This window comes from Aphelocoma coerulescens, chromosome 4 (assembly GCF_041296385.1).
Source record: "Aphelocoma coerulescens isolate FSJ_1873_10779 chromosome 4, UR_Acoe_1.0, whole genome shotgun sequence".
Lineage (NCBI taxonomy): Eukaryota > Metazoa > Chordata > Aves > Passeriformes > Corvidae > Aphelocoma > Aphelocoma coerulescens.
This window is the reverse complement of record NC_091017.1, coordinates 30330738-30354384: the sequence shown is the minus strand read 5'-3', so window position 1 is coordinate 30354384 and position 23647 is coordinate 30330738. Positions and strand designations below refer to the sequence as shown.

The 23647-nt window shown below is 42.6% G+C and overlaps 1 protein-coding gene across 1 annotated transcript in view; it reads right to left on the bottom strand.

Annotated features, from left to right (window-relative positions):
• Window positions 1-23323, bottom strand: part of MCUB (mitochondrial calcium uniporter dominant negative subunit beta) — a 47149-nt gene extending 23826 nt beyond the window's left edge. Inside the window, exon 1 of the mRNA XM_069012104.1 lies at window positions 23099-23323. Within this exon, the coding sequence (XP_068868205.1) occupies window positions 23099-23197 (99 nt within the window). The 5' untranslated portion in view covers window positions 23198-23323. The remainder of the gene's footprint in view (window positions 1-23098) is intronic.
• Window positions 23324-23647: the final 324 nt, after the last annotated feature.

The following is a 23647-nucleotide window of genomic DNA, read 5'->3' as shown; positions in this document are numbered from 1 at the left end:
TCGGTTATTTTTCCAAGCGAAGGCAGGCAAAGTCTAAAGCTCAGTGTTATCTCTAGAAGATTAAAGCAACAAATCAAAGAATACTTATTCTTTATTATTCTTTATTATTATCCAGAGCTTCATGTTAACTGTCAAAGGTAAATGATGGGTCACACTGCAGAGATTCATTCTCCTGTTCTGCCTAGAGCCAAGATAAGCCAATCCAAACACTGAGCTACGGGAAAATGATATCAGAGGCACTTCAACAGCTACTTCATACCTATATATATAGAGAGAGATACCTATATCTGTTTATATAGAAATATATATATATATAGACAGATAGATATATAGCCTTCTTGTCCTTAGCTTAAATTAGAAAAGCCTGAGAACCAGGCAGATTTTGGTCAGTGAACTCCCCAGTTCATTTCAGAATTCTCTTCCGGTAAGGAACAAAAATATTATTTTGGCTTGATTCAACTTAATCTATTTCTGTTTAGCTGCTAAACCGTGCTCGTTATTTTCAGAACATTAACATTTGCATTGCATCCTCACTATCTGGAATCTCTAACTCCTGGAAACGTGGCATCCAGTTTTCCAAAAGCAGCACAGCATTTATTCATACCAACCAGGAATACAAATATAGGCATCAAGACCACATTAATGGAGCTCCCAAAGGGCTATAGTAACTGAAAGATTGGTTTTTTTCTTTAAAGGAAGTCTCTTACACACTTACCTGGACAAATGCATATTGGGAGAGATCCATCACATATCCCACCACTCACCCAAATCCGCCTAACCAAGGTCATCTGAATACTAAATTGACAAAAGGAAGAAAATAATCTCAACATAGCATTACCCTTAGAGCTCCTGAACCTGCTAGCAAATTCCAACTCAGTCTTGAGAGATTGTAAGGTCTGAAGGTTATGATGCTCTTGCATATTGCATGGAAAAACCTGAGGCTGGGTGGATGAGAGAGATGCAAACTGACACCCCCAGGGAGGGAAAGGCAATGGGTCACCTGCTCCCAGAGCAGGCACACAGACAGTCCTCACAGTACCAGCTGGGGACCCACTGACACTTGCCACCCTCAGCTCAACATGGCATGTCCTGCAGGCAAGGGCAAGGGTGACTAGGCAAATATTTGTCACATGCCTACTTGTTAGTCTATGAGCCATCTAACTTCGATGGCTTGTCCTACGCAACCTAAAATCACATCATTAGAGGCTACCTGAATATAAACATCAAAAAAGCTGTTAAGGGATCTTTTAGCTCTGCATCAGTTTTGCATATACCTTCCATTTACACAGAGCAGAGAGTTCCCACAAGGCAAGACCCACATTTTCTGGTGTTCCACAGCAATTCAGCCCAAAACAAGGGGATACTTCAATGAGAATATAGTAGACAGGGAAGGGAAAGGGGTTGCTGTAGCTATAACATAGCTCAAAGCTTCACAACATGTTACAAGTCTAGTGGTACAAAATTGAATTATGTTGTTCCAGCAACAATGTTTGGATTTTCTCTACTGTTTAAGTCTGTCAGAGAGAGTTCACCAGGGCAGATGTGACCAGCATCACACCACCAAGCTATAGCACCACAGACTTGCTCCTTCTCTCTCTGCCACTCTTTATGTACCTTAGCCTTGCCTCCTACACCAGTCCACCATGCCTTCAGGGACACCTCCCTCTCACTCTAAATTTGCATTTTAATAACCCAGAGATCCCACATGTACTTTGCTATTACCACCTGAATTTTACAGGTATTCTGTACAGCCTGAATTTTCTCCAACAGTGCCTGGGATGTCAACAAAAATAAACTGCAAATTATGGGGTTGATTCCTTTGTTTCTAGACTTAACATTTGACTCTTAAGAGCAATCCAGCGTGGGCAAACCCTCCATAATAAGTGTAAGCAACCTTTCTGCTGGAGCTCTGCAGGGCAGGAAGGACAGACACCTGGGGCAGGAAAAGAAAGGCTTCAAGGAAGCTTTTGGGAACACTGCTGTCCATCTTCAATACTCCTGCAACTCTCTTAGCTCGCCCAGTGGTGCTCACAAACATATTTCCATCTCTCTAAACTCTCTCATAATGCTTGTATCCAAGATGAGACCATTTTCACATCATGTTCCTATTACCAGGATCGTGAAAGGAAGATCTTCCACATGGAGCCAAGGAGATAAGTACAATAGCACCATTTCCCTTCATTTTCTCCATCTGAAAAGTAGATCTGTGTTTAAGAAATCAGATGGGAAACAGCTGACCTCAACTGTTGTATTTCTACTTGTTGGTACTTACTCCATTTTATTATTAATATGACAGTCTCTTTTGAAAACTTAAAAAAATTAGATTCAACCACTTGCCTGCAGACCATGGGGTCAAGCAGTTAAGCTCTATAAATTCACCCATGATCATGTACCTTTTATAACACATGCAGTCATTAATCTATTTACTTTTTCTTTTTTTTTCCCCAAAGAAAAATACCATGAAAAGCAATAGCCAGATTACAGATTTGGACATATCAAAATTCTTAAAAAAACACAAATGCATTTTGCACATTATACATTTCTCTGAAATGATACAAAATGCAAAAGGTACTGAAATGTCTGAACTGAAACCCTTCAGCCCAGAAGCTGCCTGCCACTGCTCTGATAGCTATTTCTTTGTCATTATCAGGCAAGTTGTTATGACAGTTTCACTTCTGTGTTGACTATAAATCTGTGAATATTTCATGGATGACTGAACTGGAAAAACTACCAACAATATCCATCAGCTAGGAGCATGAAGATTGAGCCATGCTCCAATAGCTAATTGCAAACCTGTATGAGTCAAAGTGCTCAAATTCTGTATTTACTTTGCACTGTGTAGCTCATTTGGATTTTTAAAAATAACTGTAAAGTATCTGACTAAATTAACAATGTGCTTCATGATCTGCATTTAAACAAAAAGGAAACAGCTCAAATGTAGGAAAGAAGAAGAGATTTCTAAAAATTAAACTGGAACAAGAGGAAAAATTCTTACAGGGCTGCAGGTTCCCCAGGTCTCCATGGAGGGCTGTTTCTTTACACCAAACAACCATTAGCTTTAGTCCATGTTGCTGTTTAGCTCCTGTCATGGAAAAAGTCACGCTCCTGTCTCAGTACAGGTGACGCCTGAGGAGCAGCTGCTCTGACAGGTCCTACTCTTTCAGCCTGTGACAGAGAGCTGATTGACACCTGCCAACGAAGGATAAAGGAGTGCCCCAAGACAGCCCTTTGCAGCTCCTCACTCCACGTTCTCTGAAAGATGCCTCTGCTTCAACAGCCTGACCCTATGCAGTAATCACAGCTGGCAGCCAAAATATGAGACAGAATGAACACCTGGCATCTTGGTCCCTTCCACTGCTTTATTTGCAACTGCTGGGTGTTCAGGCACAGACAGCAAAGAGCACCTCTGCCCAGAACATAACAGCTGCCAGTATCTGCGGCTCAACAGCAGAGCAGTGAGCCTGCCAAAAGATGTTTTAGAAAAAATTGCTTTGCAGAAGACAGAAAGGTTGGAGGCTGGAAGTATGTTCTTACCTTTTAGAGCCCTCCCAGCTAATTTGATTGTAAGTCTCTTCTTTACAGTATAATTGCCTGTCTCTGAATCTCAGACAACTGCTGCAGGCAGGGAAGAACAATTAACTTCTTTATCAACTTTGAAACACCAACAGAGTTTAAATAATTTAAGTTACTTAAAGGTAACATAGAAAACTTATGGTAGAGCAAAGAACAAACCCTGTCTATCTGAGTATCATCTCCGCATCACATGTGAAAGAGAGTGCAGTGTGCTTCCCTGTCTTAAGACTCAGCAGAAAAAAAACCCTACCAAGATAAACATTACATTTTAAACTATCCACATATAACTTTTTAATTTTAAATCTGTTCTTTGTAAGTGCCTATATTTATTGACTTATATATTTTTTATCAAGGGCCCTTGGTTTTTTCAGAGTGCTGTCACATTTGCTGCCTGTATTTTGAGGGTGCGGCAGATCAGCTGTCAAGAAAAAAGAACCACACTGAAACAAAGGACTGCTCCTAAACCCTCTGAACGGCCCTCATAGTCCAACAAAATCCAGCTAGCTCAACATCCTCCCACCCAGCTGTGGGTGGGCAAATCCCTTAGGGGTGCCCCAGAAAGAATGAGAACAAGGAGAGAGTGTTTTCATTCCCTTTCACAGACCATTTTACAGGTCTCCACTCTGAAAGAGCAAAATACAAATACCTTTAAAGTGGGTTTCACGGAATGCAGCAGCTTGACATCCCTGCCACACTCTAATTCTGCTTTGTCTCACAACTATCACTGCAAAGATCACATGTATTAAAAATGTTCAGCAACTTGCTTTCAGGAGATTCAATTTCATAGGCTTCAGCTATTTTGCCAAACGTAGAAAACAGCTGCAACGAACAGAAGCAACAAGTGCAGCACAGAGGGGCTGCACACACTGCAGCCAGCTGTGCTCCAGACTTTGGCCTGCTTCAGGTAGACTTCTGTCATTCCTGCATGCTTCAGTGACCATAAGCACCAGAAGATGCAACTGGCACAATCTCAAAGAAGAACACCAAGGAAGAGCAGCAAAAGTCTAAGAAAGATTCCCTGGCAAAGGAGGAGGAGCTGTTATCACCTGTAGCTTGCTGTCTCCTGCAGCCACCACCTTCACATGATGATTGCCTGGCATTTTTTCCAGAATCTGTGGGAAATGGTATAGACCCAACATCCTCAGCTGACCCAAAAAGCTTTTGAAGCAGATCCAGCAGCAGCTGGACTGCTGAGGCTTTTGTGCATCTCAGTGAGATGCCAGGATGCCTGCTCTGTGCGGGCGAAGGAAGGATCAGCACTATCAGTGAGGTCACTGCTTTGCTCACTGCTGCACAAGTTACCAATCAGAGAACTTGGGAATGTTACCTATGTTACCTTTAAGTAAGTAAGACTATTTAAACTGTGCTGGTTTTTCAAAGCACATAAAGAAGTAATTGTTCTTCCCTGCCTGCAGCAGTTGTCTGAGGATCACAGACAGAGATGCTTCAACTATACTGTGAGGAAGATACTGTGAGGATTGAGACTTACCATCAAATTAGTTGGAAGGGTTCTAAAAGATAATCACTCATGAATGAAGTGATGAATTAGTGAAGTCATGTTAGACTAGGCTGTATGTAGTGGTGTACAGTGTACAAAGGGGATTGAGCTCATTCAACATATTTGTTTGCTTTCATTCACAATAAGCTCATTCAAGAAAGTTTAGTTTATAGAGTACATTGTCCTGTAAATTTGAGAGATTGAAAAGGATTGTGACACTCCTTCCACCACCCTGGTGTGCAAGGATGAGAAGAGAGTGAGGAGTTTGTCAGGTTTACATATCAGCATTTATCTGTAGGACCTAAGACAGCACACTTAACTCTAGGTGAAACTGGATTCAAATAATGCTGACAGTTCACGTGACTAATGTCACGGAATGAAGCCAGGCTCAATAGATACCTCTAATCATCCTAAAAAGACAAGATATTCATTGCTACATATGTACTAGATATCCATCTAGGAAGTCACACATAGCACACAGGATACCCGAAGTTTCCCCTTCAGACATAGCCCCAAGTATATGCAGAGTTCTTTTTTTTTTTTTTTCTGTGCTTAGACCTCTCATGCTTGCTAGATTTATGAACCCCAGCAGTCACTGCTTAGGCAAGTTATACATATTTAATTCTTACTTTTTTCCTCATAAATTCATCTATACAGCTTCTACCCATTTACTGCTTCAGCAATCCCTTCAATGACCACTATCTTTATAACAGGAACCCTAATACAATACTTCAAGTACTGTTGTACCAGTGCCCTTATTCTCTTGTTCCCTGAAACAACTCCTACAGATGCAACACAACTACACTGACATTTCCTATCACCCTAGCATATTCACAGGGATTCCTCATTTAAAACCTTCTTTCATGAGCGCCAAAATTCAGTGGGTTTCCTCACAGGGAGATGGGGAAGAGCATGACAAAGGTACTGCATTCGCTCTTTTTCTTTTCATCAGCAATTCTTTGTCTAGCACTGAGATAATGCCAAGTAAAATGGAATATCAAGTGACTTCAAGTTTAATTTATTACAACAAAAATTACTGAATAGACCTTATGCTAATCTCAATAAAGCCTCTCACTTCTACGTTTCTTTTCAGGTGCCTTTCAGATTCTCTGTCAACATCTAAGCCATTGGATTTCACTGGGACATGAGGAATTTACAGTTATTAATCCCTTTTATCAAAGTGCTCTGTTTTCAGCACCAATGAGACAGCACGGCACGGAAAAAAAGCAAAAGAATCAGCCACTGCAGAAATTCATCTTGTGTTCCACCTATGCAAAACATAAGGTACACATAAGCACAGCCTCTCCATTCAGTAGCAGCAGCTGCAGGGTGGTGTTGACAGCTGTGTTAAGACACAGCAGGTGTTGTTGCTCTGCTGCTGCAGCTCTTCCCCTTCCATGTAACACAGATTCTGGACCTCTGCAGGCACATTAAGGATTGCAGTCCAGAGGGAGAAGTCAGAGTGACCATGAGTGGAGCTGGGAAGGAGGACAACATCAAATCAGGCTGGCAAACTCATGACCATACCTGCAAAAGTGATGTATGATATGGAGAGAGGCCCTGAGTGATCAGCACAAATCCAAAACTTAGCCCTATACCAGGTACTGTGAAGAAAATTAACTCTAGCCCACCTGAAACCTGCTGTGCTACATCAACTCCACAGTATTAGCAGAAACTTTGTTTTCTGGTCACTCTCAGTAAATGCTCAATGTATTCTAGCTTCTTTTTTAAAGGAACTGGATATTAACTGTCCTTGCTCACGAAGCAGGACCCTTTGCAGCCACTTCCCTGAAAAATTATGATCTATGCACGGTTTATTACCTTATCATACCAATGGCTGAGGAAAAATGAGACTCTTAAGAGCTGTCTGCTTCTGGTAAATATTTAACTACTAGAACCATGCCAACATACTTCTCAGCTTGATTCTCCTTAACTTTACTTCAGAATCTTGCTTTCCTCATCCCTTACGGCCCGAAGCTGAGAGTGTATCATATTTAGCAACTATTTAGTAAGAACACTCCTCCTCTAGGATGTGAATGGGTCCTACTAAGACATTATGATAGCATTTACTCCAAAATGAACTTCAGACACTTGTCTCTTCCGATAAAGAATCACGTGAATGTTTGCTCTACACTTGTTGCTTTATGAGCTTCAGCTTCACAGACTAGAAGAACTTTTCCCAACTATTAACAGAGGCAGAAAACAATGCTTAGCCACTGAAATTGTTTGAAGGAAATAAGAGGGATGGAATTTCACAGTTCTGGATTAAGTATAGACCGGGGTGAGGAAGGGCAGATGTGGAAAAAGTCATCAGAGAATTCCAGGCCCCAGCAGCTAGAGGAAAAGGCCAGTATCAAGCGTAGAGCAGCCCCAACCTTTGCACCCTTCTGAGGATGCAAGACAAGTCCTGGCCACTCTCTGTTCCAATGCCCACAGCTCCTCCACACAGCAAGAATTACAGGAACAAGGCACCTCCTTCTCTGAGGAGTTTGAGAGAGTGGCTGTCATTAAAACTATCACTTCTACCTCTTCCCCTTTATCGTCTCTTCAGCCTGTTAAAATTACACTTGGCATATCCAGCATATTAAGATGTCCTTAGGAAAAAGAGTCAGTCGAATCCTTTAAAGCTCTGGTCCTCAGGTCAGCATTCAAAACTGAAAGAAGATCACTGGAGCATCTTGCAGAAAAGAACAGGCACTAAAAATCCCTAAAGCTGGAGTCATAGGGTCCTAATATGTAAATCTATTTGCTAAGAAAATCTACTACATTTGTAAGGATTAGAATGCTACAAAGGCATCAGATCCAAAGGGCCAATATAAAGTACAGTTCTGGACACATCTGTAGGTCTAAGCAACATTGCAATTTCTTTTTATGCCTTTTATGTGCCACTGCAAAGATAGGACAAAGCAGCTTTCTTTCGTATCTCTGATTTGCAGCAAAAAACACTAGTTAGTTTTCAGCAGAGGAAATGCTGATCGTTTTGTTTTTTTTAATGAGGATTTCAAACATCATTTATTTCTGTAATTCCAGCCCAACTGTCACCAGCACCATTATAAGAGTAATGCCAGGACTGCACTCCCAAATATACCTTCAGATCCATGGCAAGCAGCAGGTCTCATTATTACACCAGCTGTTTCACTTCTGTATTCCACTAAAAATACTGGACTCGCACAGCAGGCATTTTATGAGCATGATTTAAATTTACTTTAGTATTAGTAACAACAAAACAGATTATTACGTTGCATTTGGCAGTGGGCAAGGAAAAATAGCTTCCAGTTTGACCTCTGTCCTTTCTACAAAGTAGACATCAGCATCCCATGGTGCTGGTGCAAAAAGAAGTGCTGTGGCTAGTGCTGAAGGCCATGCTGGCAGGCTGGCACAGGGCCAGCACCCCAGTGCATCCAGAGTCCTCATCAGCTCCCAGCTCCTGACTCTCACAGAGCTCTGCACTGAACAGAAACGGAGAGCCACTGCCGCACGTAGAGGCAAGGTATCGCCAATTATCCGGCTGGCAGCATCTTTCTTCTTTGAGAGACAGCACCTCTGGCTTCCACTAAATACCCATCAGAATTCTTAACCTCTGCTTTAGAAAAGAAAAAGACCATTTGACTTGTCAAAAGGAAACCTGACATGTTTTTCTTGACAAGCTGCTCAGCTTGATTCACAGCATCGCTGAATAGATGTGGTTAGTGTCCAGCTGGCTCAACACTGGATTTAGCTCTTGCCTCTGTAATTAAGAACTTAAAGATGTAGTTATATATTTTTAAAATGTTTTCACATTAGCTCTGGTAAGGCACTGTAAGCATTAAAAAGCACTTACTGATACAGCCATCATCAGGAAACATCTCTACAAAGACACAGCATATATTTCTAGGCGAGTACTTTAGTTATTACTACTGGTGCTGAAGTACCTAATTTTAAAAAAAAATCCACTCAACTTCTCTTCCCCATTAATTAAAGTCATCAGCTGCAATACAGAAAATGATCAATGAATAGGTACGGAATAGGTTTCCCAGAGAAGTTGTGGATGCCCCATCCCTGGAAGTGTTCAAGGCCAGATTGGATGGGACTTTTGAGTATTCTGGTCTAGTGGAAGGTGTCCCTGCCCAAGTCAGGGGAGTTGGAACTAGATGATCTTAAGGTCCCTTCCAACCCATACCATTCCATGATTCTATGATAATATGTTATTCTAAGTATTTTAAGCTTAGAACTTTCAAAGTAAACAAATACATGTCTCCTGCTTGTCAAAGTGGCCATGAAAAATATTTATAGTATGGTTATAGCAGCAAAGCGTCTCAGTATAGCAACATCTCATATGTGCAAAACAGGTAAATAATTACACTGATTGCTTTTCCTTCAAACTAAGATTAACACCAGTTCCTTGGCTTTTACCAAATCTAGGATTTTGGCTGTTTGTTATCATTTTCAAAAGGTATAAATTTCACATTTTTTAATTTATAATAAATCATGCTAGTACAATTTATTGACTTCTGTTATATAGGAGAGGCTGAGCACTAAAATTGAAAGTATTTCTAGTTTTTGAATGAGACCAAAAATACTTTGACAGAAAATACCTGAAAAAATACCAAAGCAATAATCAAAGTTCCTTTGTTGTAAAATCTATTTGATGTTGAAACCCATTCCCTTCTGAGAGAACACCACTCACATTCAGTCAAGTCAACCTTTAACTTAGGTCACTACTGCTGACCAAGTTAAAAAAAAATCAAATTAAGAAGTCCAATCCCAGAAAGTAAAATATATCCATCAGCAATTCATTCACACTCACAAACACACACACACTCCAAATCTTTGTGCTATTTATGTCAGACCTTCTGTCATTGCTTGTGTACAGGATAAGAATCTCAGTTTTTATAAAAGAATGTATTATCCTCTTGATTTTGAAATAGCTTGAAAAACCTCACTAATCAAATCCATCTCAAAGGCTCAAATATCAGTGGAAGGCAAGTACAGAGAACCATAATATTTTGTTTAGCAGGTAAGTGCCTAATGTTTCTGAGAAGTTATGACATTAAAAAAAAATACACTCACAGGAAATATTCCAGGAGCTGCTTGCCATCAAGTGACTGAAGCGGATACGGAGGACATTCATTGCTAGAAATACAGAGACAAAAAAGTTTTCTGTATCCTGCTTTGGTTAAGAAATTTTTTTTTGTTTCTGTTACCTTGTGAATTTGACACTTGGACAAAAAGCTGCATCCTGAGGCAAGAGCCTCAAACAAGCTCTGGCTCACTGCTCCCTTCCCCATCCGGTGAGAGGGTGCACACTCCATGCTCCCCACACAATACAGAAGGGCTTTCTGGTCCAGGTGCACCATCACACTGAGCAGCCATACACTGCTTCCAGGTTCCCAGCTAACCTCTCCATATGGACAGCTTTTTCTGGATATAGCAGCCCACTCAGAACGAGACACAGAGAAAAGCATAATCATGCCCACAGAGCCCAATCTGCATATCCAAGACCATCTGCAGTATGAAAGCAGATACCCAGGACTATTCCATCCACCATCCTTCTTAGCGAAATAGAGAAAATGCAATCAGCCAGGCTCTCAGACTGTCTGTTGCTTTGTTCTCAGGAAGAAAGACAGTGGGAGCTGACCTGAGTTCCCCACGATGACACAGTAAAATGATTCCTGTAAATCTTTCTCGCATTATAAAACTCCTTGAGAAGAATGCAGTCTGCAGAAGCTACAGCAACTTATTGAATCCTAAAGGTCTTTATTATGAGTGTTCTCCCAGAGTGCAAAATAGTGTCTGTATGGCTTATTAAAAGTCTAGAAAACGAGAAAAAATACCTGATCAACAAGTAAGGAATAGAGACTCATAACCATCTTTGCAACATGTCATCCTGGAAGAAAGTACAAGGGAAAATACAGGCACAATCTCTTTGATACCACAGGATTTCACTGGGATACGCTTTCTCAGTGTTCCAGTCCCAAGAGTGCGGATTTGACATGGATAAATAAACATAATGAAAAAACTCTTTCCTCACTTGAGACTAATGAGCCTCTGTAGGCTGTTTCCCCCTTATGTTTATTTTCTTTCACTCTCTGAATGAGTGAAGCTCAGTTTAAATCCTACTGCCATATTTACCTGTTGCAGCTGCAGGCTCTGAGGCAACATGCAAACACTACTGAAATTTAAACAAAGGCATTAAGTAACACTATCAAACAGTAACTTAAACAAGAAGGGATAGTCTGAAGAGTTAGTTCTGCACTGATCAGGGGTTATACATACCACAGAGTGCATGTTACACTAGACAGAGCATGCTACAACCAACCAGCAAAAACGGAGGTAAGCTGTTCAGTAAATTGATAGTCTGGGCTGAATACAAGAGTCCATCAACTCTGTGCTTTCACCACTGCCTTGGAATAAGTGTTGTTCCACATTTCTCTCCCTGAATATCTGCTGCTGGGCTTCAAACATATTTCCCTGAAGTCAGACATACTGGATTTTTCTTCTTCCATCAGTGGAGGGCAGACAGGGAAAGAGCACAAAAGCAGGGAACAAAACAAGTTCCTCCAACTACAGCTTCCCCCTGAAGTGGATCCCTTGAGAACACCAAAAGCCACACCATGACCCCCGCACAGGCAGAGAAAGTAGCACTGCAGGGGTGTGACCCTCCCACCTCTGCAAGGCTTTGAGCTGCTCTGCAATGAAAGAGCAGTGAGGTGCCTGGACCAGGAGCTAGAGGCACACTGAGGGCCAACTGCATTGGGCTGGGCTATTTCTGTGGTCCAGAACAGTAAGTGGGATAAACTGGGTTGGGGTTTTTTTAATTTTAAATGACACACATTCTAACTTCTACAGCAGCAAAGGAGCCCCTATGACACCAGCAGCAAACTGATTTAAACAGAACGTGTGACCTGCCACCCAAGTTTTGAGTCTGGCTGCAGATAAAATAAAAAAGTGGCAGATAAGGTGGTTCCCCTGTTGGCTCCAGGCCTAGGAATAGCTGCTGGCTGGCTGTTTTTTATGATGGCCACTCCCAGAACTTTGCATTGCCTGTGCATATGGAGTATTTCAACTTTGTGCCATGGAAATACATTATTCTTCTCTTGCACGCTTGCAAGATTAACTTGTGCCACAGCAGCATGCACTGACCTGAGAACCAGCACACTGCTCCTGCTTCCTTCTAGTGGGTCTCACTGGTCTGACTGCTGCCACAAGGTGCTGTATAATTTTCTCAGAGCTCAAGTCCTTGAGTTGCAGGATTACACATTATTGCAGAGACTCACCCAAAATCTAGAAACTATTAGGGACACCACAAAGGCCAAAAGCACTGTCTAGGGGTTTGAATTCTAAATGTTATATGACATTCAAAGTTTTTAGCAGCATATGAATACTCTACATCAGCATTTTTAAACTTGTTAATAGCTTCTGATAGCTTCTACCTTGTTATGTACCTTTATGCAGTTACTTCTTTCATTAGTATTCCTAGCTTCCACAAAATCTTTTGTGGTATGTCAAGAAAAGTATTAACTACTGAAGCTTAACGCCAAGTGAGACAAGATGAGCTGTAATTATTAGTGGTAGAGTGCACAGTTAAAAGGTCTTACTTCCCAACAACCCAAAGCTGTACTTGTATTACAATGCCAGTGAGATCACAGTTTTCATCTGCTGGCTCAGCAGAATCTCCAAAAATAGTTGCATCCCTGTTCATGAGAAAAGCTAACATGGCCATTGCAGAAGGAGAAGTAACCAGGAACTCACAAGAAAACAAGCTGCAGACTGTGCAGCATTATGAAATGCTGAAGAATGGCACCACTGTGAGGGTTTGCACAGATTAAAGTCGTATCAGGGTCTGATCTATAGCAAAATATATTCACTTTACACTTCCACTGTCATGAAGAACAGCTTGGGGTCAGGACTCCAAGGAGCATGCATGGTTTAATAGGTATAACTCAGTTTTAGGGCCTGGGTTATTTGACATCTCTTCAAATTACTCCAGTTCAGTCATATTTCCAGTGTGCTTAAAAAGCCATAGGGCATTGCAAGACCAAGCCTGAAACATCAGCCTTCAAACTGCAATCTTCTAAGCATGCCTGATTTTATTTTACCAGAAATGCTACAAACACTGAGTACACACCTTTGGCTTCTGATTAAAGCACACAGGTGCAAATATGAATTATAGTTTCATATCCTATAGCCTATCAAACACGATGGCTTCAGATAAATAATGTTATTGAAAATCACTACAATAAAGAATACTGAAGAATGACTTCACACCCAACAGATTAAAATGGAAAAAAATGGCAGATAATTCAGTACAGAAAATTTCAGTCCCTGCATATTAAATTGGGACTAGCCCTAGCTCTGCAAAAAATAATAGTGTTACCAGCCTCACAAAAAACTCCTTTTGACTGAAATCCACTGCAGCTACCTGAGGAAGTGTACCAGTCAGAACTGACTGCAAAAGATACTGCTGTGGTGCCAGAGCCTGGGAACACATTTTGGCAGGAATCTTGTCTCAAGATTTTTCTTATAATTGTCTTCATTTAAATGAGCTTCAACTCATCCTGCAGCAGGTCGTTTCCCAAGTCAACCAAGGGCAGAACCCCCAGGAACCTCCCCATTTTGAACCCTCACAGCCTCTTTGTGTGGCACCTTTAGCAAGGCTTAGGCCTTGCAATATTACAGGAAACACATTATGGCTTTAAAAATCTTTTCCAAACCAACAGGCAAACTGCCAAAAGGTGTGCCACAAACATATGCAACCTGATGCCTTAATAGTTCAGGACCCATTTAAAAGCAGTTTTTGGAAAAGCACTAGTAGGAATCCAGGATATTGCCAGCAGCATGTAAGATTAAAAGAGAGCGTGTAAACAAAAGGCAAAGTCCCATCTAACGGAGATGCCATGATTCAATCCTACACTGTATTTGGTTACTGAGCACAAAAGCTCCTCACAAAAGAGCTCCAGGGACTTGATTCAGTTTTCCTGTTTCAACACAGTTGTGGCCATCCAGCAGACAAATCAAAACAGGAAGGCAGGAAAGACATACTCACCCTCTGGCTGCAGAATAAAAGTGATTGTTCAAGATTGCTTTTTGCTGTGCCTGCATTCCCTCCTTTCCCAAATTTATGAGACTTCCTGCCTTTAGTTAAAAAAAAGAAATACTAGCATATGTATTGCTCCGGAAAAGTATTTACAGAGCTGGGGGAAGTCACTCAGTGTAAACTTTAAAAACTGATTTTGTCTTTTAAGAAACTGGCATATTGTTAACAGCTACCTGGTAGTTTTATCTGGAATTTTGAAATTCTGAAAAGCTGCAGGGAGAGGGAGGAGAGGGGCCAGTAAATTGAAGTTTATCCGCTGAGAAGCAAAGACAAACTCCTCACCTTGCCATTTCACAAATATCCCTTCTACCTAAAACATGTTAGCTATGCAGATCAGATACACAGCTCTTAAAATACAGCTGAGAAAAGCACCTGCCTTTAAGTTTCAACTGTTTTATCTATGTTAAAAGTGTCAAGTATTTACCTGAGCCACCGGTCAAGATCCTTGACTTCCAACACTCAGCTGACTCAGTATCACCAGCCTTGGATCCAGCATTCAGGTCAGCAAGACCACTAACTTCAACTTGTCACACAGCATTTCATTTATTACAGATACATTTCTTCTATTTGGCTTGTATTTTGTATTGCAAATAATTCTTTAAGCTTATTTCCTTGTCTAAGGAAAGGCAGAGGCAGTATCTGTAGAAAAGGAAGCTGAGCTACTTTGTGGTTATGCACTGGGTTTCCCACCTTCTCATACCACTTTTAGACAGTTTAACCCATCTTTATTGCAATTAACCCATTAAAACCACATACCTCAGGCTAGCCAAAACCTCTGCCCCACTCCCAGACAAATCACCACTTCAGCTCCCAGCCTCTACCTAGCTCAGCCTGGAGATTATCCCACTGCTACAGCAACCCTCTCTCCATCCCTGTCAGTGCATCCCTCATAGGGGCCACAGCTGCAAACCCACACTTGTGCTAGGTTTGCCCCCTGGATCAGAAACCCTGTTGTGACCATGTCTCACTCCAGCCTAGAGGGGCTGGCTGAGGAGCAGCTGAGGCCACAAGGGCCCCTAGAAGCCTGGATGCTGCTGTGCCTGAGGGGCCTGGCACCTTTATGCTTCTATTTAGAGCAAACACATGAAGGTGTTTTACAAAAGTCTTCCTTCCACAGATAGCACAGTGGAATGTGCTCGCAGCTGTGCTGTCACAGGCAGAGAATGGCTGGTTCAAACAGCAAGTACAGAGTATAAATAATGAACAGTTTGCATGAGAAGCTACAGAGAGAGTCAGGTCAGGCCCTAGAAAAAAGAAACTCAAACCCATAGGAACATTGTTCTGTGAACAGTATGGCATAAGCACTTCAAGTACAATCAATGACTACACCATACAAATAACACTCATCTTGGAGTGGAAGATTGGAACAGGGTGCTCACAGAGGCTGTGGAGTCTCCTTGACTGCAGTTATTCAAGAACCATCTGGATGCAATTCTGTGCCATGTGCTCAAGGATGTCCCTGCTTGAGCAGGGAGGTTGGACCAGATGACCCCCTGTGGTACCTTCCAACCTCTACCATTCTGCGAGCCTGTGATCTTTTCCTCACCACAGCACTCTGGCCAAAGTGATATCCTCATGGTATATGGAGTTTGATTCGCCAGGAAGAAAAGCAATGTAATTTTTCCTCCACTCTGGCAAACACACAATACATTTACGGATGCTTTTGTGATCTCTAAATCAATTTGTGGTCTCTTTAGTTTTAGGTAACAATGGGGAGATGCTGGGAAGCTGAAATCGCTGCCTACTTTGCAGATAAACAAAATATTTCTTAAAAAAAGACAATTTATTTCTCTCATCTGACTAGAATGTGAGGACTGAAGGAACTTTTATCTAAAATGACCAGATAGTAAATGTGAAAACAACTGCTTCAAAACTGTTTTCAAAGTTGTTCAAAATCTGAAGAAAAAAGTAAATTGTATCTTGCCTGTGTATAATGTACTCAATTTTTCTGTCCTTTTGAAGATGCACTGCCTGTGCTCGTGATGATAAATTCAGCTTTTTTAAAGGTATAAATGTCACATTTATAGAGTAAACATCTTTTTTCCATTTCCATTTGAGGGAGAACTGAGTATTTCCTGATCACTAAGGTGAGGTTGTACTTTCCAGTCCTCATCACACAAGCACAAAGCCATTTGTTCATCCATGCCCTGACTGCTGACAGCTGACGGTGTCGCCTGCTTACGCCCAGCCTCACTTGAACAAAGGAGAATTAGTTTATGGACAAAAGCTACCATCCTTAGTAGGCAGGCAACCAAACGATGTTCATTTTAACTTCTCCAGCTGCTGTGCCACAGAGTCATGCTAACAGGAGGGATTTCTTTCCCTAGAGATGGACCTGACCTTCAGAGTATAGATCCACACTTTCCCAACACCTGGATGTGTATTTCTAGTGATCCAGGACTCTCACATGAGCTGAGAATGGAAAATGTCACAGCAAATAACCTGCAGGACTGAAAATTGTCCTCCTCCCATTCTTCCTATGCACGTTCATGGAACAAACAGTTACATTTAATTTTTTGTTGAGCTCCTTAGATTAGTCTGGGATACAGAAACCACAGAGTGAGTAGTGATATGAATGACAGAAGTGACTGTGTAAAAAGCCACCTCTTTCCTATGCAAACCAGGTTATTACTCAGCTTCTTGACAGCAAGACAGACAACGAGACAGCAACACACAGAACCTGCCTCTCCCTTTCATCTTTCTGGAAAAGAGCAAAAGAGGTAAGAAACCAACCCAAAGCAAGAGCTGCTGATACATGCCCTTAACTGACACTTAGTTAACATCCTATTAAGTGACCATAAAGCACCTCTAGGCTCAGAAGAGTTTACTGCCTTCTCGTAAGGATGTAGGAACTTCCCCACCATGAGCCACCCAATGAGAAATTCACCTTTGATGCTGATTTCTAAGAATGTCTTCAGGGTGAAGATGATCCTAAAGAAAGCAAGCCCAACTCAAGCACAGCTACTCCATTCATTTTCCTTCAGCTCATTTTGCTTCAAGGGGTAGGGGGAAATGAAAATTTTGCTGTTTAACTAGATGCTGAGAACAGGTGTGCTGCCTGCTTCCTCTCTGATGCCAAAAATCTTACTGTGTAAGAAGCACTTCAGGAGGGGAAGCCCTCAGTACAAGAAAACAAAACCCAAACAAACAAACATCTCTATTTCCCTTTCCCTCTTCTCCTATCCCTTCAGAAATTAAGATACTATAAACTCTAGGATAAGGTCTACATTTTTGCCCTATAAGCTTCCAAACATAAAAATGTAAAAAAAAAAAAAAAATTCAGAGGAGACTCATATACTTAAAACAAGGTTTGTAAACAGCCTTAAGTGCTCAGCACTTCAGTGATTTGTGGTAAATCTTCAGAGCATCTAAGACACTTGCAAAGCAATTCTCTCAGACATCCTCTAGAGGCTTAGTATTATTTTTTTTGCAGGCACATAAAGACTGAGAGTAAAGACCTTGCTAAGAGCACTACAAGGAACAGTGCCAGACTTAGCTTCATCTCATGAGCAACAAAAAAGTTACAGTTACAGCTTTGTTTGTATGACCATAGCATCCACTGCAAATGAAATTACAGCATCATTTTCTGTCATCTACTTTATTAACCATGGAGCCCCCAATACAGGGATCACCTTATGATATGACTATTTCCATCCCCATTCTAAATTATATATTTTTAAAATGTCACTATCAACAGGAAGTTATATAAATTTTTCCTTTCCTTTACAATAAGCCTGTTGAATATGTTTGGAGTAATGTACTTCCAAAACTTTGGGAAGCACAGTCTATTACTCCTATATCACATATGAGAAAGCTCTTCAAGAAGTTTGTTAAAATATTACACAGGTTTTGCTACAGACAATAATGTTAGACCAGCATTTCAGTTTCCTTTACATTTCCTGCAGTACCACACAGCCTTGACGTAGCACACAAAAGCTCCAACTTCCTTAAGCCTGTGATCCTGAAGAGAACGAATGCACTCTTTCCAGCCTTGCAGGAGCTGGTTTTCATTTCCTTCCCTTAGGAATTGCCATAGTCACACACAACCACCAAAGACACGCATCTGCTGATACTCAGGGCAGGCAAAAAGCAACACACTATGCAAGAAAAGCTGACTTGATCTACACATCTCAATTAGCTGCTGTTGTGTCGATTGCCCCACTGGAAAACAACACCAAGAATTTTGTGAAGTCTCACTGTTGATGCATGTTTCAAACCCTGAGTGAGGCTGGTTATTAGAAATTTCCCAAACCCCCAAGGGAATGAGTGTCTTGCAGGTAAGTGTACATGCACGTACAAGAGTATCTCACAGCCCACTAAGTTACTACAGCATCTGTACTGGAGAGAGAAGACACAGAAAAACAGTTCATGGGAGTATCTCCAGAAGTACAAAGAAGGATGAACTTCTGTGCTCTATATCACATCTCTCCCCAAAAGTGTATTTATCAGGGGAAACATAGCCATCTCTCAGCTACCAGGTGAGAAGAGACTACAGCAAATGACTAGCAGCCATTCCCAATGCCACGCTGTTTTTCTGGCACAGACACAGTATCAAAGGCAAATAAACAAACGTGCTGAGACAGGAAATTTTTTTGCAGCAGAGGGACCAGAGATCTTCTAAATAGGTTTTATTAAGGCTTAGAAATTAGTATATGCAAGAGTGAACAGTACTTCCATAAAAAAAGCAGTTTAGCAGTTTTCTATGTTTTTGTTGATATATGCCAGTATAAGCACAAGGTTTCTGTTCAGAAGAGAAGATTTGGATCTACAAGCTAACTTCTGTTGTGCAGGGCTTTCAAAGTGGAGGAAAGACAAGGGAAAACATGCCCAGCGGCCACAAATTACTTCCAGTTCTTGGCTCCAATCAGGTATCAATTTCTAAAGGACTTGAGTGGGCTGAAAATACAAAGCAGGGACTTAAGCCACATTTATGTGAAATATTTGGCTGCATAAGACACTCAATGACAATCTGCTTCTCTGTAGTTGCCTGGGACGTCCTGGGGTTGCTGCTTTGTAAGAACATCTCAGAAAACCCTGCAGCAGATCATGTGCAAGAGAGAAAGAGGCAAAATTAAAAACCTCCATGGAATTGTCCCATGGCTAATAGGACACATTTAGATCCTTGCTTATAAGATTCTATAAAACTGAAGGATGAACTGGATAGCTGTAATGCTGGGGAATTATGGTAACTTGGGAGTAAGAATTACTATAAAAACTAACAGGAAGGACAGGAAAAAAGTTCAAGGCAGTCTGAGGAACTGGGTAGTCAAAAACTTATCAGCTGAAAGCACTGGAAGAAATATTTTTGACAGATATGGATGACATTGGGAGCTGACCAAAAAAAAGCCTCAAAACAAAACCCTCACTACTCTGCTTTCTGCAGATAAACCCAATGACTCTCCTACTGGCTGCAGTTTGCAGCTAGGAAGAAAATTCCCTCAGCAACAAGCATATGCAATATCCCAATCAAGGAAGAAAATAAATCCATAATGTTTTTCACAGAAATCTTTGCAATTTGCTCTTGCCAGCTTACACACGATCTTTCCCCTTGCCAATGTATTCTACAGGCACAGTTTTAAGAGATTTTTGCACATAGAAATGGAATGCATTCCGAATTAATGATGCTAAATAAGCTTACATTTTGAAAACCATGCAAGTTTTCCCATTTTACTTCCCTCACTAATACTTGTTCAAAGCAAGCCCTCCCTTTTGCAGAGGAAATGTCACTATTCCAACACCTTCACACAGGATAGAAACAGTTTTAGCAAACTGCAGAGAAACCTGGGTTTAAGCTAAGAGAAACCATGTAACCCAGACTTCTTCATTTTCCACCGTTGTCATCCAGCCCAAGCAATGTAGGCATGCTGGTAGAGACCTCCATAGTACAGACAAAACTAGGAATCTCACTTACATGTATGGCCATATAAAGAAACACAGTTTTAGATCAGTAGGATTCAGCACTATAGAGAAACTAACTAGGACCATCTGAAAAAAAAAATTAAATCCAGTCCCTTCAATGTTTCCTGGCTTAGATGGTTTATGAATTAAAAAAAACAAACCTCCAGCAAATGAAAGCCTTGATTCTGTGTTAATAAATGTATTCTCCACTGAGATATGGTGAGGGGAGATGTCCCTCATGGAAAACAGTGCAAGCAGGGCATTTCTTTCAACACGAGCTGCAGGAGTTAAAATGTGCAAGTGAAGAGGGAGCAAAAGAGCTGGCAACCTTTAGGTTTTACCACATGCAAAATAACTGCAGAATTACAAATCTGGGACTCTAGCAAAATGAACTGCAGCCTTTGGGGAACGAAATTATGTGTAATAAGAATGCTTGTCCAAAGAATACACTATCATATGCTTCACTTAGTTTGAAAAGCTGCCTACACTGCTAAACCCTTTTCTCTTTTGCACATAGCCTGCTGTCCGGATTTCTAACACATTCTTATCAAAGCAGCAATCCCAGGACATCCCAGGCAGCCTGAGTCTGTCTAAGCTCTAACCACTTTAAATACAGAAAGACCCACCTAAGAAAAATCTCAATTTTACAAAATGCAGAATTTGTATAAGCATGACTCCGAAGGCAAAGCAGCTAACCACAGCCATAGGAAGAGTTGTAGTTCTTGTTTAAAGCAGAGCTGAGAAGCTAATGATTAAGGATGCAGCTCTTTACAACACAATCCCTGCTGGAATTCTTTAATCCTGAAAAAATTTACAGCAAAATAGCAACAACGGCTCATTTCTCCCCACAGCTGTGTATTTATTAGTCAAAAACACAGTACACAAACACACTGTGCATTCACACACCTGCCCACCAACACCTGAATATCTTGCAGTATGTGATGACCAAGTGTACATCCTACAACCCTGTGTGGCCACTGAAGTACCACCTCCAGTTTTACACAGGGAAACTCCAGCCAAGGCCCCCAAAAGACACATGGGCAGACTGATTCCCATCACCAAACACAGCATGAAACAAGCTGCAGAGACCACACTGAGCACCAAGGCAAGAGGCCAGCAAGACCTGCTTTCTTCAGCCCCACACAAGCACTCCAACCTTCCCTTCCTGAGGCTGAGCTAGAGCCACAGCATTTGTTCAACCAAACTGCAGAGGCAAACAACAGAGCTAGGAACACTGAACAGTAATGGTGGGAAAAAATGAAATAATCACAACATTTGCACTGGACAAGGTGTGTGCAATCTCATGTTCACACTACATCAAAAAATAAAGAGCTAAAGAGACTGCAATAACAATTGGGGCTTTTTTTAATTTTACTAACTTGAAATTACAGCTACAGGCCATTCATTTAAAGTTTATGAGAATAAATATTTAAGTGCCTGAACTGTTCTGCAGACACACAGTCAAAAAACTGAAAGGAACCCAAAGATAAAAACAGAAATGAGAATATCAGTAAACATGCTTCATTAACTATCACACTATCAACTCTGTAGGAAAACTGTATCTATCAACTGCATATATAAAAAGTATTGTATATTAATTTATTCCAAAACTTTCCACCTAATAAATAACATCTTGTATTAAACACTTTTCCCAATTAGATTTTTCCTCAACATTACAACATCTCTCTCCTTCACCTATTTGGTGCAAGAATTTAATTCCCAATGCATGTCACTGTCATTCCATCCCACAAACTAAGAGAGATGATCATTTTTCTGCTCTTTCTTATTATGACAGTGCTGCCAAAGTAAGAGCTTCTCCTCCTCCTCCTCCTCCTCATCTCATTTTTGGTGTCTCTTCTTAAAGCTTTATCAGCTTTCAGTCTCGATTTAGAGCGTTAGAAAAGCACGAAGCTTGTCTGCAAAGCAGTACCCTGGAGAAGTCAGAGGTGGCAAACTGCATAGGTAATGTCAGTGTGTGCTGAGTGACAGTGTAAACCCTCTCAGTGAGGTGCAAGATGCTTTCAGCATGCAGCACTAGAACCTCAGAAGATTAAGGAGGCTAAGTCAATATTTATCTTAAATTCCCTACTCAGATTGTCCTCATCGACACGCATGAGAAAGCAAAGAAGGGCTACTTGCATTAAGGGATGTGGGGCAAATTCATGCAATGGAATGTTGCAAAAGGCTTTCCGAATAGTTTGAGAAAAAAATAGTGGGAAAAAGTACAGAGTTCATTTTCCACAACTCCTCAACTCCACCCGCTGCCGCAGGTTTCGAGACACGGGTTGTGGAAGCTGCTCAGTAACAAGCGCCAGATCGCCCCGGACTTCCTTCTGGGATGTCACCACACACCCCAGCAACTTCCTTGCTATGGGTGGGTCCCGGACGCAGGGACGGGGTTTTGTCGTGTTCCATCACCGCAATGTTCCCAAGCACACACATGGCTTCTCTACTAGTAAGAACAATAAAAAAGGATTAAACTGCCTCCTCTCCCAGCAGTTTGAAGTCTCTCAGGACTCTTAATATCACACTGTCCTACGCGCCAGCACATCTTTAAATTCATTGTGCGTTCATGTTTGCCTTTATTGTTCCCAATCACAGAATCTCTAGGACTTCTGAAAGCCTGGAGAAGCTCAGAGGCAGGCGGACTTTAGCACTGCACGTACAGGGCAGCAGCACCACGACAGCCCGTAAGGGAAAGTCCTTTTTTGCACTCACGTTTTATTCCTCGCTGTTTCCAAGAGCAGCCCGCGAGTCACCCGGGGGCAGAGCCCCCGGCCCGGCCGGCGCAGTGGCTGCTGCCGCCCGTGAGTCACGGCCGCCCCGCCCGCAGCCGCCCCGGGCCAGCGAGGGGAGCGGCGGCACCCCGGAGCCTGTGGGGCCGCAGCCCGGCCGGGGTGACACTTGTCCCAAACTTTGTCCCCCCGCGCCCCCGCCGCGCGCCAGGGCCGCGCCCCGCGGGCAGAGGCGGGCGAGGCGCCGCAGCCCTGAGGGGCAATTCCGCCTCTTCCCGCCGCTGTCCCGCGGGGATCCTCGGCCGCTCCCCGTCTTACCTGCGGCGCCGAGGGCGGCGGGCAGCCGTCCCGCCTGGCCAGCAGCACCGGGAGCTGCCGCCTGCCGCCGCGCACCGCCCGCCCCAGTCCCGCCAGCATGGTCCGGCACCTCCGCCTCCGGCTCCCCCGGCGGGCTCCGGCCGCTGCGGCCTCAGCCTCGGGCCGGGCAGCGCCGCTGCCGCGCTGGGCGTGGGCGAGCCCGAGCGCACGGAGGGCGTCTCCGCCGGCGGCCGGGGCGGTGTGTGCGCCTTCCCTCGGCCCCTGCCCGCCCGCCGCCGGAGGGGCCGGGCCGGGCTGGGCTGGGCTGTGCCGTGCCGCTCCCTCCGTCCCGCTGCTCGGGCGATCCCCGGCGGCGGCGATGCGCCGGTGCCCGGCGGGAGCTGTTCTCGCCCCGCCGTGCCCAACCCACCGCCCTTTGGTTACTGGTGCTGGCCCCCCTCTCTGCGTCCTTCTTCTTCTTGTAGTTGAAACAGGATTTCTATATAAAAAAATTAAAATAGCCATTAATGCCTGTTTTATCAGGACACCTGGCTTCTCCGTCGCTGAGTA